Consider the following 14078-nt stretch of genomic DNA (forward strand, 5'->3'; position numbering starts at 1 on the left):
GTGGCGACTCTGTATCCGGCAAAGCAGCCCATGTTTGGTACTTCTTTTCTAAAAATATATTTTCTCAAAAACGATTTGCCAGATTTGGACTCTTTGGTTCAGATTAAGAACCATGACAACAAATCAAGTCCGAGCTGTGGCGAGGGCCCCACGCGGGCGCGTCTACAGTTTCTGGTGACTCTGTTGGGGATTTTAGAGAGCTTGACTCGAACTCATGATATCTTGTTTTGATCTCATTTATGTGTCTCTTTGCATTGCATGTGCATTGGTGCGCCTAGGACACCGTGTTTGCCATCTGCCATTCCTGAACGGTTTGCCGGAGGCTTGTCTTGTCAAGGCATGACCATAAGGCTGACCGGTTATGGGCTCTGACAGTATGGGAACACAAACCCCGGTTTTACCGGGGCACCCTTTTCGACCATTCGACCTAGTGCATATTCGGATCCATAGTGACCATTCCAAGTTAGGACAGGCTGCTTACCCGATGTTAGGTTGTTTGAAAACTGCTGTGTGCATAGTGAAACCCTAGCTCCTGACAAAATACGATAGGGAAACCCTACCCCAACATAGGGGTGTTTTGGCTCTCTTTACTTGCTATGTGCTTTTAGAATGTATCTCTACAGGAAAGTACATATCAGTTTGCAAGTTTGAGTATCGGACCTGAGAGCACCAGTATCAGTGTTGTCGAGAAATCAGTTATCTGCGGGTATCAGGCTCAGTTTTTGGGGACAGCGATTTCTGGGGAACAGTGATCAGTAGTAGAATGCAGTTGTTCGGCTACGCCCGTGTTTGATCTGTTTGGGCTGAAATGCTGTTTGTTCTTCCTTTCAGTTCAGAGGGTCGGAGAGTTGATACAGAAAAGCTAGTGTTCCCCTTTGATTGAGGCAGGACTTATGGTGACGCAGAATTCAGAAGAGTTCGTGGTTATGACGACTGCATTAGACCAAGGGATCACTCTGCAAAGTGAGACCAACATTGATATGCCACATCCACCCAGGTCGCCTGTTGTGCACCCGGTCTAGGCCCCCCAGTTGTATCAGACTTGTGAGCCCACCACCTTTGAACTAATGGGGATGATAGGTGACCTCCAGAGGTCTGTGGCGGATCTCGCCTACGGAATGTCAGCTTCACCTCCAGCCGCACCATATGCCGGGAGTTTTGTACCTCAGGAGCCCCCGCTGTTGGGGGGAATTGTGATCGAACTTAGCCAACTGGAGATGGCCTCCAGCTATGGCAATGACATGCCGACATCGACCCGAATCCTCGATCAGGCTGAGGCCAGAGGAAAAGACAAAGCGAAGGTAGATGTCGATCCCATTGAACAACTGCTGTGGGCAGTCGAGGCTTTGAAAGCCGGGGGGTTGAACAAGCAACAGATAACCGCAGTTGTGGCAAAAACTGTGGAAGATGCTTTCCCCACTCCATCTGAGGGGAGTTCAAGTCAGTCGGAAAATCGGGATGGGCCCCGTCATGCCAGAATAGTTCCTCCTATTCCCAGCCCTGCACCTGGGAAAGATCAGAAAGCTAAGGTGGCGCCTGCCGACCCTTTCGCTTGTGCGGCTAGTAAGAGCGCTCAGACTCCAAAGTACCTACCCCGGGGGCGCAGGACCTTTCATGCACTTTACATGCCTCTGTCCAAGGCACTTCAGATCCTTGCCGAGAAGGGGCACCTTAAACCCTTGGAGCCTCGTCCTCTCCCGAAGAATCTCCCCACTACGCATGATGCTGCTCAGTACTGCGCGTACCACCAGCAGACAGGCCATGCAACCGACAATTGCTTCCACCTCCGTCATGAGGTGCCAGATTTAATTGACAACGAGGTTATCTTCCCGCCCACCTCGGCCAAGTCCGTTACCACCCAGTTACTGGATTTTGAGGACACAGATACTGCAAGTATGTAAAGTGAACCACCTGCGGGCGGCATTCGGTATATTTTGGATGTGGCGTCTGGCACGCATTTTTGAGCATCTGTGAATGCTAGTTTTGTAAATCCTGGCTTGGGTATCGAGTCAGTCTTTTGTTTTGAGTCTGTCTCTCTGTCTTGAGTCAGTCTTTTGCTTAAGGGTCTGTCTTGTTATAGTGAGTCAGTCCCCTTTGTATAGAATACCAGGTGATTCGGGGGTTGTTGCCTCGAACAACGTTTTGTCTTGTAATTACCTGTTTTTTGTTTTTTGAGTTTGTTTCTGCCGAGGGGCCAGTTACACCAACAAATCTGAATGAAACAGCTGTTGCTATCTCACTTTCGCACTTGCTTTCAGTATAAGTGCCAGAGGATTTGAATGGGCTGACAGTTGCATTAGCCTAAGTTTTCAAAAAAAAAAAAAAAACCTTTTGAACACTGCGGTGATAAAAATGAAGAGGAAGGCATTCCTCTGGTTTTGCAAAACTTTGATCATTTTGAGAGAAAGAGAGGCATGCTAAGCCCTTAATGAATGAAATCATGCTTGTCGGCGTGAGTACTGAGAAGGACCCTGGCTTGATCCAGATTGGTTCCACACTATCTTCGGCGCGAGCGATTTGTCGCTCTCTTAAAAACTTTCAAAAACAAATGTTTTACACGGTCCTGTGAAGACCTGTGTGGAACCGCTCTTGAGATTGTGTAGCCTAGGATCGCTCTCAGCCTCAAGATTCGACCTGTTTGTTTTGAACCACGAACCCATCCGGAACATTCAACGGTCAACTGTCGGAGGAGGCCTGTATGGCCAGTTTTGAAACAGCCCTCGAACAAGAGGTGCCGAAGTCGAATCAAAAGAGTAGATCTCACCTGAAGGAGCTCATGGAGCAGCCACGACGGAGTCTCCTACAAATCATTGCAACAGCCGTTCTCCTAGACACAGAGAGGCTTCAACTTCAAAAATCATTTGGCCTGGACTTGTTACACTTTTACCCTTTGAGAGGCTCGCTGGGCCGAAAACCCGGAAGGGCGACCCAGGCAAAAGTTAGAGCAAGAGAAAAATACAAAAAAGAAAAGAAAAGAAAAGAAAAGAAAAGAAAAAAATGTGAAAAAGAAAAGAAAAAGAAATGAACAAAGGAAAATGAAAAGAAGCTCGCAAGGTCGAAAACCAGCATCAGGCACCTTGGCAAAAGTTAGAGCCTGAAAAGTGAAGGTTAAAATACCCGAGTGTACCTTAATCGGAACTACGTAAGGCTTGATTCCCATGTTTGGGTTACGTAGGCAACTTCATTCTGAAGTCCAGCCCCCAACGCTTTCATAGCGTCTCGGTCCATGCAATGGTTTCGACTTCATCCCAAAGTCTAGTCGTCAACACCTTCCAAGGTGATTGTGTCCATATATTTGTTGTGACCGTCTTCGTCATCTCTGTGTCCAAGAGTTCGACCACCACCAATGAAGACTGTCTGCGGACTGCTGCGGCACCATCCAAACAAGGGACAACATTCCATTGCCACGAGTCGTCGTGAGCCGCCATTCAAACCAGGGGCAACTTTCTGTTGCCATCCACCCCCATTAAGCCGGGGGCAATTTTCCATTGCCTCCGATCCAAGGTCGCGCATCTCAAAGAGTAAGTTCCATGCTCGTTGAGCATTGACCGTTTGTAAAATAGTTTTTGAAAATTTTTACTGAGGTTGACTATTTTCTCGAAAACTATCCCATTTTCCAAAACTGGACCATTTTCTTGGACCCAAAAAGGAAAATTTTCAGTGCTCACAGCCTGACTTGCATGGCTTTCAAATCAAAAATCGAACGAGTACGTTAATCCGACTCCCATCTTGATCAAAACTGTTTTAGTAGAAAACCAAAACAAAAAATGGTCAAAGTGATGAACTAGGGGCATAGTTGAGTCAGGTGTTCTGTCTTTCCCCCATCGTCAACATACTCGCCAGGAGGGCACTCTACCCGCAAGAAGAAATAGCTGTGAGCTAACGGCGTCGGGCATGAACCCGCAACTTCCTATTCATTCATTAATCACCTTGGGGAGGGACGAAAAATGAGAGAATAAAGAATAGAGAGGTGTAAGTTGAGAGAAAAAGCGAGCCAGAGGGTTTTGAGAGAAAAACCGAGCTTGAGTGCCAGAGTGATGTGAGAATCACAAATGAGAAAAGGGTGGGAAGCAATACCCAGAGAAACTGGCTCCTCGTGATTTGAGGTCCCCCGTCGTCGTTAACGCGTCTGTGTGTCGTGTCTTTGTTTTACCTCAGCCTTTGTTTTAGGTCTCTTCCGAGCGTGTCTTGTTGTGTTTAGGTCGTGTACCCTTTTTGTTTGAGTCCTCCCCGCTGTATTCAGTTGTAGGCTCGATACCCCGGTTGAAAACCCTTATTTAATTTCGAAAGATAATCGTTTATGCTCGGAATGCTGTGCCATTCTCTACATTTGGGCGAACCAAAAGAAGGAAGGGAAAAGTTGGGGCATCTGAGCATGTTTCAACCCTAGCCGGTTTCACCTTCGAAGTCCGTCTTGTCAGATTGGGCTGTTTGTTCGGGATTTGCTGTGTGCAAAATGAACCAAATGCGGTATTACGGGCTGTATGCAGATTAATCCCCGGCAGAGTAAGGGCTGTGTGTCCAGAATCAGGCAGCGGGTTGCTTGGGTTATTTTACTGTTGGCTGTTTAGTTATCTGATTATTACAGTGCAAGTGTTCAATTTTTAGACAACCAATCAATTTCATTTACATTGAGGTGTAATATGGTGTGATGCGATGCAAAGTATGAAATGTAAAGATATACAGATGTAAACACTTTTTCAGATAAAAAGCCTGTTTCATTTCATCATCTTTTCAAATACACAAGTTTTGGAAACAAAAACCTGCCTGCGGCAGTACAAAGCATCCTGACTACCAACAAAAGGGAAAAGTACAAGAAAGAAAAAAAACAAACAACAAAAATCTGTATCCATGTCAGGCACTCCGAGGGCTATCGGTCTGTCCTAGTCCTCTTCCTGGACGAAGGTCCAGGAGCATCATCAGCATCGTCGTCAGAGCCCGAGCTAGTGCCGCCTCCGGTCTCCTCCTCCGATGACTCCGCCTCTGACTCTGCCTCCGCCTCTGACTCCTCGTCATCATCATCATCAGGGACTGGAGCTCGCGAACTACTCCCGACATGAGTGCGCCCCGCCTTGGTGTGGGGGAATGCTCTGCCCTCCTCATCTCTCCCTCGGGCAGGGACGGAAGGTCCAGCTGGAGCACCTCTTACCATGAGAATCTGGAAGGGAGGCTAAGAAAGTACATAAAAAGGAAAATGCATCAGTATACTGTGGACAATTTATCAGTGCAGAATGCAGTGTATGAGTACAGTGAGAGAATGTCGTGAGCAGTTTATCAGTGCAGAATACAGTGTATGAGTACAATGTATGAATGCTGTGAGCAGGTTATCAGTGCAGAGTACAGTGCAGAATGCAGTGTATGCAGTGTATCAGATGCTGTGAGATCAGTGTATCAGGTGTTGTGCCATGCATCAGATTATGTGAATCAGCTTGTGAGTGATTTGAGGCCGTGATCAGAAGAACATACCGAAATGCTGTAGAGGGCCAGGAGATCAAAGGTCCGCTGTAGCATTCCCATCATGGAGGCATTCATCTCCAATGACTGCCGGGTATACTCAGAAGAAGACTGCAAAAGTATTAGATGCATCAATATTCTGTGGAATATCTAATAAACTGAAATGAAATGCCTGTACAAAAATGTAGTAATACATACCGGAGGCAAGTCGGGGACACCGACAAACTCATGATCAGCCGGCGGAGGGGCGAAGGGGATCTGGTAGGTCACCCCACCCTGCCCTCGGAAAGTCAATGAAGTGGGCAGAACAGGCCAACCGGTCCCCCGTCCTCCCTGAACTCTGCCCCTGCCACAGACTCGAGCCCTCCTCGAAGCTCCTGCTCCAGCTCCCGCTCCTGCCCCAGCTGCTGGCGCCACGGGCCTGGCTCCCTCCGCTCGACGGCCGCCGCTCAGAGATCGCGTAATGTACGTCTGCACGTACTCTCTGTAGTCGCCGATGCCTCTGAAGCGGGTCGCCTCCCAGCCGATAGTATAATCGGCCATCTGCTCGGTAGTGAGCCTCTCGGTCTCCCTCATATCCTCAGGAGGGTGAACCGGGACTATCTGCTCCGGTAACCCTAGGGTCTGGCGTAGGAAACGCTCACCCAGGTACCAAGCCCGACAGACCGGGCCCTCCAGTAAGATCTGGAAACGCGAGGTCTCCTCAGCACCGGCAAATCGGTCCCGCATCGTCGCCGGCAACGGAGCCCAAGGCTGCCAAGTGATCTGAAAGTGACATACAGTCTGTTATCTACTGTTTTTGAAATATGCAGTGGAAAGGCGAAGCTTAAATGAACTGCAAGTAAAACATACCTCGGCAGGGGTAATGGTGTTGAAGTAGCGGCGGAAAAAGCCAAATGTCTCTCGCAGCCTCCGGGTGCATCTCCTGTCAAAACGACGCGAAAAAGGGATGACCAGAGGAGTCTCCGTTGTCGACACGGGAGCGAGCCTAGGAAAGTAGGCATAAACCCACAACTGCATGGTAAATACCAGTGCATTTATCAGATAAAGCAGAGTATAGAGTAAAAGCAGAAATAGCAGAGCTATGTGTGTGCAGTGTACAGTCAGTGTAAAGCAGAGTATGTGTGTGCCGTGTGTACAGTATACAGCAAGTATAAAGCAGACTACAGTGTGTGCAGTGTATAGAATACAGAAAGCAGAAAGCCGAAATGTAAAAAGGAAAGAAGATGTACCTCTCAAACACGCCAATAGCCCCCGAGCAACTGTCCGCTGCCGCGGGAAGCTGAGCTCATACACCCGTAGAGAGTGGCCAGAGCGGCGCCACCCCAGTCGTAATGCAAGATATCCCTGACGTCCACCAGCGCGCTGAGCAGGCAGAGAGGCACGGTGTTCGCCCGATCGGCGAAAATGGTCATCCCAAACAAGAACATGAGGAAGCCGCGTGCATACCTCTCCACGGCCTCCGGAGTCATCGGGGCTGCATCAACAAGGGTGGGCTGGACCCTGAACTGTACCTCGAACCAGGAATATCGGACAAAGCCTGGACGAGCGAGAGGTGGCACCTCACCAAGCAGATAGATCTGAGCGGCAGTCTACTCGTCCATGTCGGTATCAAAGGGGATCGGATCACCCCCTACCCCAATGCCTGTGAGCATCGAGAAATCATAGGGAGTCATCGTCATGTCTCCCGTCGCAGACAAAAGGAATGAATCGGTGGTGTCCCACCACCTCTCCACCAGAGCGACGAGGAGAGGTCTGCATGTAGTGAGCCTGGAGAGTCCTCTGCAGAAAGCGCTAAAGCCCGCCTGGTCCACTATGCGACGGACCACATCAGGAAGCTCGGCGTACCACTCCCGAGCGCCGGTGTTCCCATACCTGCGGATGGTATGGGAATCTCCCTGTAATCAAAAACAACAATCGCAAGGCAATATTCAAAATACAGTTCTAAGAAGCATACAGATGTAGCATGTGTGCAGGTTTGACAGATTTGAACAAATACCGGGTGCCGGTGTGCTTACAGTGAACTACAGCGTGTGATGCGTCAGCGTGTTTGGGTGGTTCAGAGCAGATGTAGCATGTGTGCAAGTTTGACAGATTTAAACAAATACCGGGTGCCGGTGTGCTTACAGTGAACTACAACGTGTGATGCGTCAGCGTGTTCGGGTGGTTCAATACAGTATAGCATGTGTGCATAGTTTGACAGATTCAAGCAAATGCTGGGTACCAGTGTGTATGCAGTGAAATACAGTGTGTTTGGGTGATTCAGGGCTAGTGCAGTGTGCGTGCATGTGTCAGTTTCAAGCAGATATCAGTTGTACGTATGTTTACAATCAACTACAATATACAGCATATCAGATTTAAGCAGTTAAAGAGCATAACTAGCTACGACAGTTTTGTGTCCTACATTTTTTTTGGGTGAATAAGTCATAAATTAAAAACACAGAAAATTACACATATACAAGGGGCATGCCCCAGGCCCTAACCAAAGAAACAAAAAACAGCCTAGATCAACAAGCTAAGAAACTGAAAACGAGCCAAAATACCAAAAAACAAACAAAGCCTAATGAACAGTCCACACACATCGACACAGACCCGAACATACAAAAATGTTCATGTGTCCCATAATAAACATATGGGAAAGATGAACACAATCAGACAGGTTCGGGACCATACAGACCAGCTTAAACATGCACATCCCGCAGGTAAAGCATAAGACCAAGAAATAAAACAAGCATTCATCAAGCTTTGACAACCAAATAATAAAATAAATAAAAAGCAAAAGGTTCATCACATCATGGGCATTTCCAGCAGCCAAAGTCAACAAAAAAGCTGAAGTCCATCCCGTGGCTGTCCCATTTAGCAGATGACCTAGGATGCTATCCACAGATATTGCTCCTATGCAAAAGAGGAACATGTCGAAAGAAGACCAAGCACATCTCACATGCGTACCATAATCCACAGTACGAAACCCAAAAAACAACAAAACAGAAATGCCATGCACATCCCGCACGGATAGGCCAAAAGGAATTAAACACAGCAAACCATCTATAATGTCCAACCGTAAGAAGTTAAAATAACAGAAAAGAAAGACAATCTTCCCACCAGAGGCGCTACAAGCAGCCATAACCACACACCAGGAAACTCTTAAACCCGAGACATTTGTACCAGCAAACCAGCAATGCCCATGGAGACGCAGCTGACCTCCCATGCAACCCATGCCTTGCTTACACTCTGTAGTAAACCCTGCATTGTGTAACTTGAAGACATTACAACCAAATGAAGGAAGAAAACCATGCTTCAGGAACATAATGATAAAGCCCACAATATAGGACCTCACATCACTCAACCCACAGTATAAGAACTCACACCACTCAATAACAGCATCCTTAGCCTGCATATAAAAATTTACTATATATGTAAACATTAGTACAAAACAATTTGAGGACTAAATTCACTCAACCCACAATAAGCTACAGAAAGTGTTTGTTTCTCACAACACTCAACTCTCAAGAGAAATCCATGAGCACAGCAACTGCAAAGATGAGCAAACAATTAGGAAACAAATTTTGCTCTCCTTCACTCAACCCTTATGTAGAGAAACTCACATCACTCAGCAGCCCTCCCATTCCTGACAGAGGAAAGGGGCTTCAAAACATTTTCAGGCAAATTCCAATGAGATAGAAACCAGTTATCCCCTGGAGATCTGGGAAAGGTATTAACAAAAAGTAATCTCCCCCTAACCATGTGAATAATAGATTTGATAACAACCTCTACAGGTTTAGAGACATTACTGAATTTCCTGTTATTCCTCTCAAGCCAAAGATTGTAAACAGTGCACATCAAAGCCAACTTAAGGACATTAGCTTTGAGAGTTTTACCCTTAGTTTCTCCTGTAGCATGAGTAATGATCCCAGGCCAATGAAGATCTGGCCAGTTAACATTGCATTTACCTTGAATAGCATGCCAAACTTTAGAAGAGAATAGGCAATCAAAAAAGAGATGAGAGTGACTTTCATTGGGATCCTGGCAAAAGGAGCAGGTTGTGATCACACCAAAAGCAGACACTCTATCACCAGTATTAAGCCTCTCCTGAATAGCAAGCCAGACAATAAAGCTAACCTTAGGTATTTTATGGGAACCCCAGACAAAATCATGCCAAGCTACTTTGGCAAACTTTCTTCTCCAGTGGTGCCAAGTAGACTTGATGGTGAATTCCCCATCAGAAGTGAGGGTCCAACTAATAAGGTCATTTCTAGAGGAATCAGGTCTACAACTCTCAGGAGTAGACGAGATCGACTCCTGAATTTCCCATGAATTAGGGAAAGGCCAATGCCAAGAGTTACCACGAACAATTTGACTAACTTTGGTCTCACTATTAAAGCCAGAATCATACAGAATTCTATCCCTATATCTATCCCAGAGGGGCCCAAGAGGATGCCAATTATCATACCAAAGGAATGTGGAGTCACCCTTACCTATCTTGTGGAGAATAAGAGGGGAGACAATATTCCTAAGAGACAAAAGCTTCCTCCAAACCCAAGAAGGGTCACTAGGAGTTTTGACATGCCAGAAACTTCTACCCTTGAGTAAGTACGATTTTACCCATTGGCACCACATAGATTGTTCACCCCCGGAAAACAGAAACCAAATGTGTTTAGCAATAGCAGCCCTATTCCAAATCTCAATGGATTTAAAACCCAAACCGCCCTCATTTTTAGGAGCACACACCTTGTCCCACGCAACTTTAGCACTATGCTTTTTGAGCTCAGTACCAGACCAAAGAAACGCCCGAAGGATACTCTCAATCTCCTTAATCACCTTCTTAGGAAGGATGAAAAGAGAAGACCAATACACTTGCATAGAAAAGAGAATGGTCTGAATGAGCTGGCCTCTTCCAGCATATGAAAGAATTCTGTTAGTCCAGCTCTTAACCCTCTTAGTGATTCTATCAGTGAGTTGGTTACAGTCAACCGCTCTTAACTTAGTAGTAATGAGAGGAACCCCAAGATATTTAATAGGGAGGGTCCCTTCACTAAACTTAGCAACTCTAAGGATCGACTCTCTTAACTCATAGTTGCAACCAGAGAAGTAGATATTGCTCTTGTTAGAGCTAGGAGTGAGGCCAGAAAGACTACTAAACTCATCAAGGCCAGCCATGATTAGTTCAATCGTGGGGACATCACCTCTACAAAAGATCATAAGATCATCAGCAAAACAGAGGTTAACAATTTTAGTTTTATCACATCGCCAATGAAACTTGAAAGCCGGGAGATGAGACTTTTCAGCAAAAATCCCAGCAAGAATCTCCATGGCTAGGACAAAAAGGTAGGGGGACATGGGATCTCCTTGTCTAAGACCCCTGGCACCTCTGAAATAGCCATGCAGGCTACCATTGATACTGATAGAGAAAGAAAGGCTAGTAATGCACGCTTGAATCCAAGACACCACAGTAGGAGGAAAGCCCATAGCTCGAAGAATATCAATGATAAACTCCCATCTAACACTATCATAAGCTTTCATAATGTCCACTTTCATGGCACACTTAGGAGTAGGGGAACCTCTATGGTACCCTCTCAGAAGCTCTTGGGAAAGGAAAATATTATCAGATATTTTCCTACCAGAAACAAATGCGGACTGAACAGGATCAATCAGATCAGGGAGAACTGTTTTAATCCTATTAGCAATAATTTTCGCAATGCACTTGTAAATGGTATTATAGCAGGATATAGGCCTATAGTCCCCAACTTTTACAGGGTTAGGAACTTTAGGAATGAGAGCGATAATAGTACTGTTCACTTCAGAGAGTAACTTACCAGATTCAAAGAAAGTTCTGATGGCTTGGGTGACCTCTCTACCAAGAACATCCCAGGAGCTCTAAAAGAAGCCAGCAGAAAACCCATCAGGGCCAGGGGCCTTATTGGGTTTTAACGACCAGAAGACATCTTTAATCTCCTTATCAGACACAGGACTAGCAAGCAACAAAGACTGGTCTTGAGACAGCTTAGTTTTCACTAGAGAATTAATCCTAGCAAAACCATTATAGTGATCATCAATAGGCTTGCCAAATAAGCCAGTAAAGAAGCTAATGAAAGCGTCTTGAATATCCTCAGGCTTAGTAGTTCTAAGCCCATCATGTCTCTCAATACAGAGAATTTTACCCCGATTAATGTTGCCTTTAATAGACCTAAAGAAGAACTTGCTATTACTATCCCCCAAACCAAGCCACTGGATCCTAGACTTTTGGCGAGCCAAGCTTTCTTCAACAGCACTAAGATCCACATACTGTTTATAGAGACTCTTTTCAAGTGTTTGTAGAACAGGATTGCCAGGGTCCTTATCCAACTTCCACTGAACAAAATTTAACTCCGAACTCGTAGCCAGGACTCTAGTGGAGATATCACTAAAATCCTTTTTGTTCAAAGCTTTAAGACCATGCTTCAAGTCGCGGAGCTTTTGACAAATACGAAACATAGGAACCCCCGGGATATACTGATTCCACACCTCAGACACAGTAGGAATAAAGTTTTCATGGTGAGCCCAAAAATCAAAAAATTTAAATGGTTTCTTAAAAGAGACCACATCAGTAGAGACAGTGACCACTGCCGGGGAGTGATCAGAGACAGATGAGGGATGAAAATAAGCAGAGGAAGCTGAGAAAGAATCAAGCCACGATTCATTCACCAGAACTCTATCAATTTTAGTTGCAATATAGTCCCCACTGTCTCTTTTATTAGCCCAAGTGAATTGGCAACCACCATAAGACAGATCCACCAATTCAGACTGAAGAATATGAGAATTGAAAGCTTCTTTTTCACTAGACCACACAGATGAGCCACCAAACTTCTCAGACCCATAACGAATAGCATTAAAATCACCTAACATAACCAGAGGGACTTTGGATAGCAAACAAGAGGTCCTGACCATGTATTCAAAAAACTCCTTCCTAACAATATGCCTATTATCAGTATAAACAAAGCAAGCTTTAAAAACAGCATCTTTTGCAAAATCAGTGATTTCAAACAGCAAAAATTGATCAGATGACTCAATTAACTTAACTGAACAAAAAGTAGCATCCCAGCATACACAGATTCTCCCAGTTTGAGTAGGAAGTGAGTTAGTAAAAAAGGACCAATTATTTAAACAAGATGATGAAGTACGATTTTCATTTGTAGCTTTTATTTTGGTCTCCAAAATGCCCAAGACCTTAATATCTTCACGGTTCAAAATTTTTTTAACTTCTTTATGCCTAGAAGGGTCATTAAACCCTCTAACATTCCATGATGCAATTTTAAAAGTCATTGGAAACAACAAAAATTTACTAACCCACTACCAAACTAAACTGGGACTTACCTTTGTTTCTTCCTCTGGCTCTTGTTGCCCTTGCCAGAGGAGCTACTTTTTGCAGAGTGAGTTTGTTTTGCCTGCTCTTCTATTAGAACAACTTTTTTTTGGTGTAGTACCTTTCAAATTTTCCACTTTCTTGATGAGATCTGTATCGTGTGGTAGGACCAGCTTGGTAAGCGCCATCAACTCCTTCTGAAGCTCATCCAACCCTTCGAGGTTAGGAACTGAATGCTCCCCAGTACTAACCCCCTGATCAATTTCCTTAAGCCCATCACTTAAGTTCTCCACTGCCACTTCCAGGGATGCTTTAGGTGGAAGGCTCTGACCAGTTTCGTGAATTTCTTGAGTAGTCCCCTCTTGCACTTCTAGTTGCTCAGTGTCCAAGATAGGGTCCCCCACTTTCCTTTTACCCTTGGCTTTCACTGTACTCCATCCTGGATCAGGATGATCTTCAGTCTCCTTTTGAAGGGAAATCAAATGGGCTACTTGGGTCTTCACGCACTTAGTAGTATCATGGCCAAAAGCCATACAGTGGTCGCATTTGGGAGGAAGCCCTTGATATTCCACATTGATAACCACCTCTTCACCCCCACAGTTTGCTTTGAACATAGACGGCAGTGTGGAATTAGTATCAGCTTCTACACAAACTCTAGCAAATGAAACCCGGCTTCCCTTCTCTATAAGATTATCCATAAACAACGGAACTCCCACTGCACTCGCAATACGACTAAGCCCATCACTGTACCAGTATTCGAAAGGGACATTAAAAAATTTAGCCCACACAGGGACTTTAGTTGCTTTTTCCTTAGTCAATTTCATCATCCTGGTCCACTTCTTGAGAAATAAATTGAAGCCCCCTATGTACCATGGTCCCCCTTCAAGGACAGAGCTACAACAATCTGGATTATCGAAGATAAAGAAACTAAATCCCTCAGTATTAACCAGAACTTCTTTGAACCCCTTACTTTTCCACATACTGAAAGCACTATTGCGTAAATAGTTGAAAGAAACTCCCTTATCCAGAAAGTAAACAACCAAACAAGAGTCCCATTTTTCTAAAGGATTAGGTCTAGGGGGCAAATCCACACTAACAGCACCCTCATTACGAATTGGTGGAACATAACTCAGTGGAACATTGGACCGAAATGATGGCGCCGCTATCTCTGCCAGGATTTAGCGTTTGGTTGCCCGTGACCTCCCCTGCGTCCTCTCCCTCCTCTACCTCCTCTGACTGCAAAGCTACCTCCCCGAGGTGGGTCAACCTCATCACGAACCTATAC

At 45.4% G+C, this 14078-nt stretch overlaps 1 protein-coding gene across 1 annotated transcript; it reads right to left on the minus strand.

Moving 5' to 3' along the window:
* Window positions 1-7784: 7784 nt before the first annotated feature.
* On the minus strand, window positions 7785-13773 carry LOC145813084 (uncharacterized). The gene is made up of 6 exons (XM_082908349.1): window positions 12915-13773; window positions 11351-12509; window positions 9140-11242; window positions 8929-8986; window positions 8589-8845; window positions 7785-7788 (listed from the first exon to the last, which is right to left on the minus strand). The coding sequence occupies exons 1-6, from the start codon at window positions 13771-13773 to the stop codon at window positions 7785-7787; spliced, it is 4440 nt and encodes a 1479-aa protein (XP_082764475.1).
* Window positions 13774-14078: the final 305 nt, after the last annotated feature.

The sequence above is a fragment of the Camellia sinensis genome, chromosome 15 (genome assembly GCF_055761805.1).
Source record: "Camellia sinensis isolate YWXY chromosome 15, ASM5576180v1, whole genome shotgun sequence".
NCBI classification, from domain to species: domain Eukaryota; kingdom Viridiplantae; phylum Streptophyta; class Magnoliopsida; order Ericales; family Theaceae; genus Camellia; species Camellia sinensis.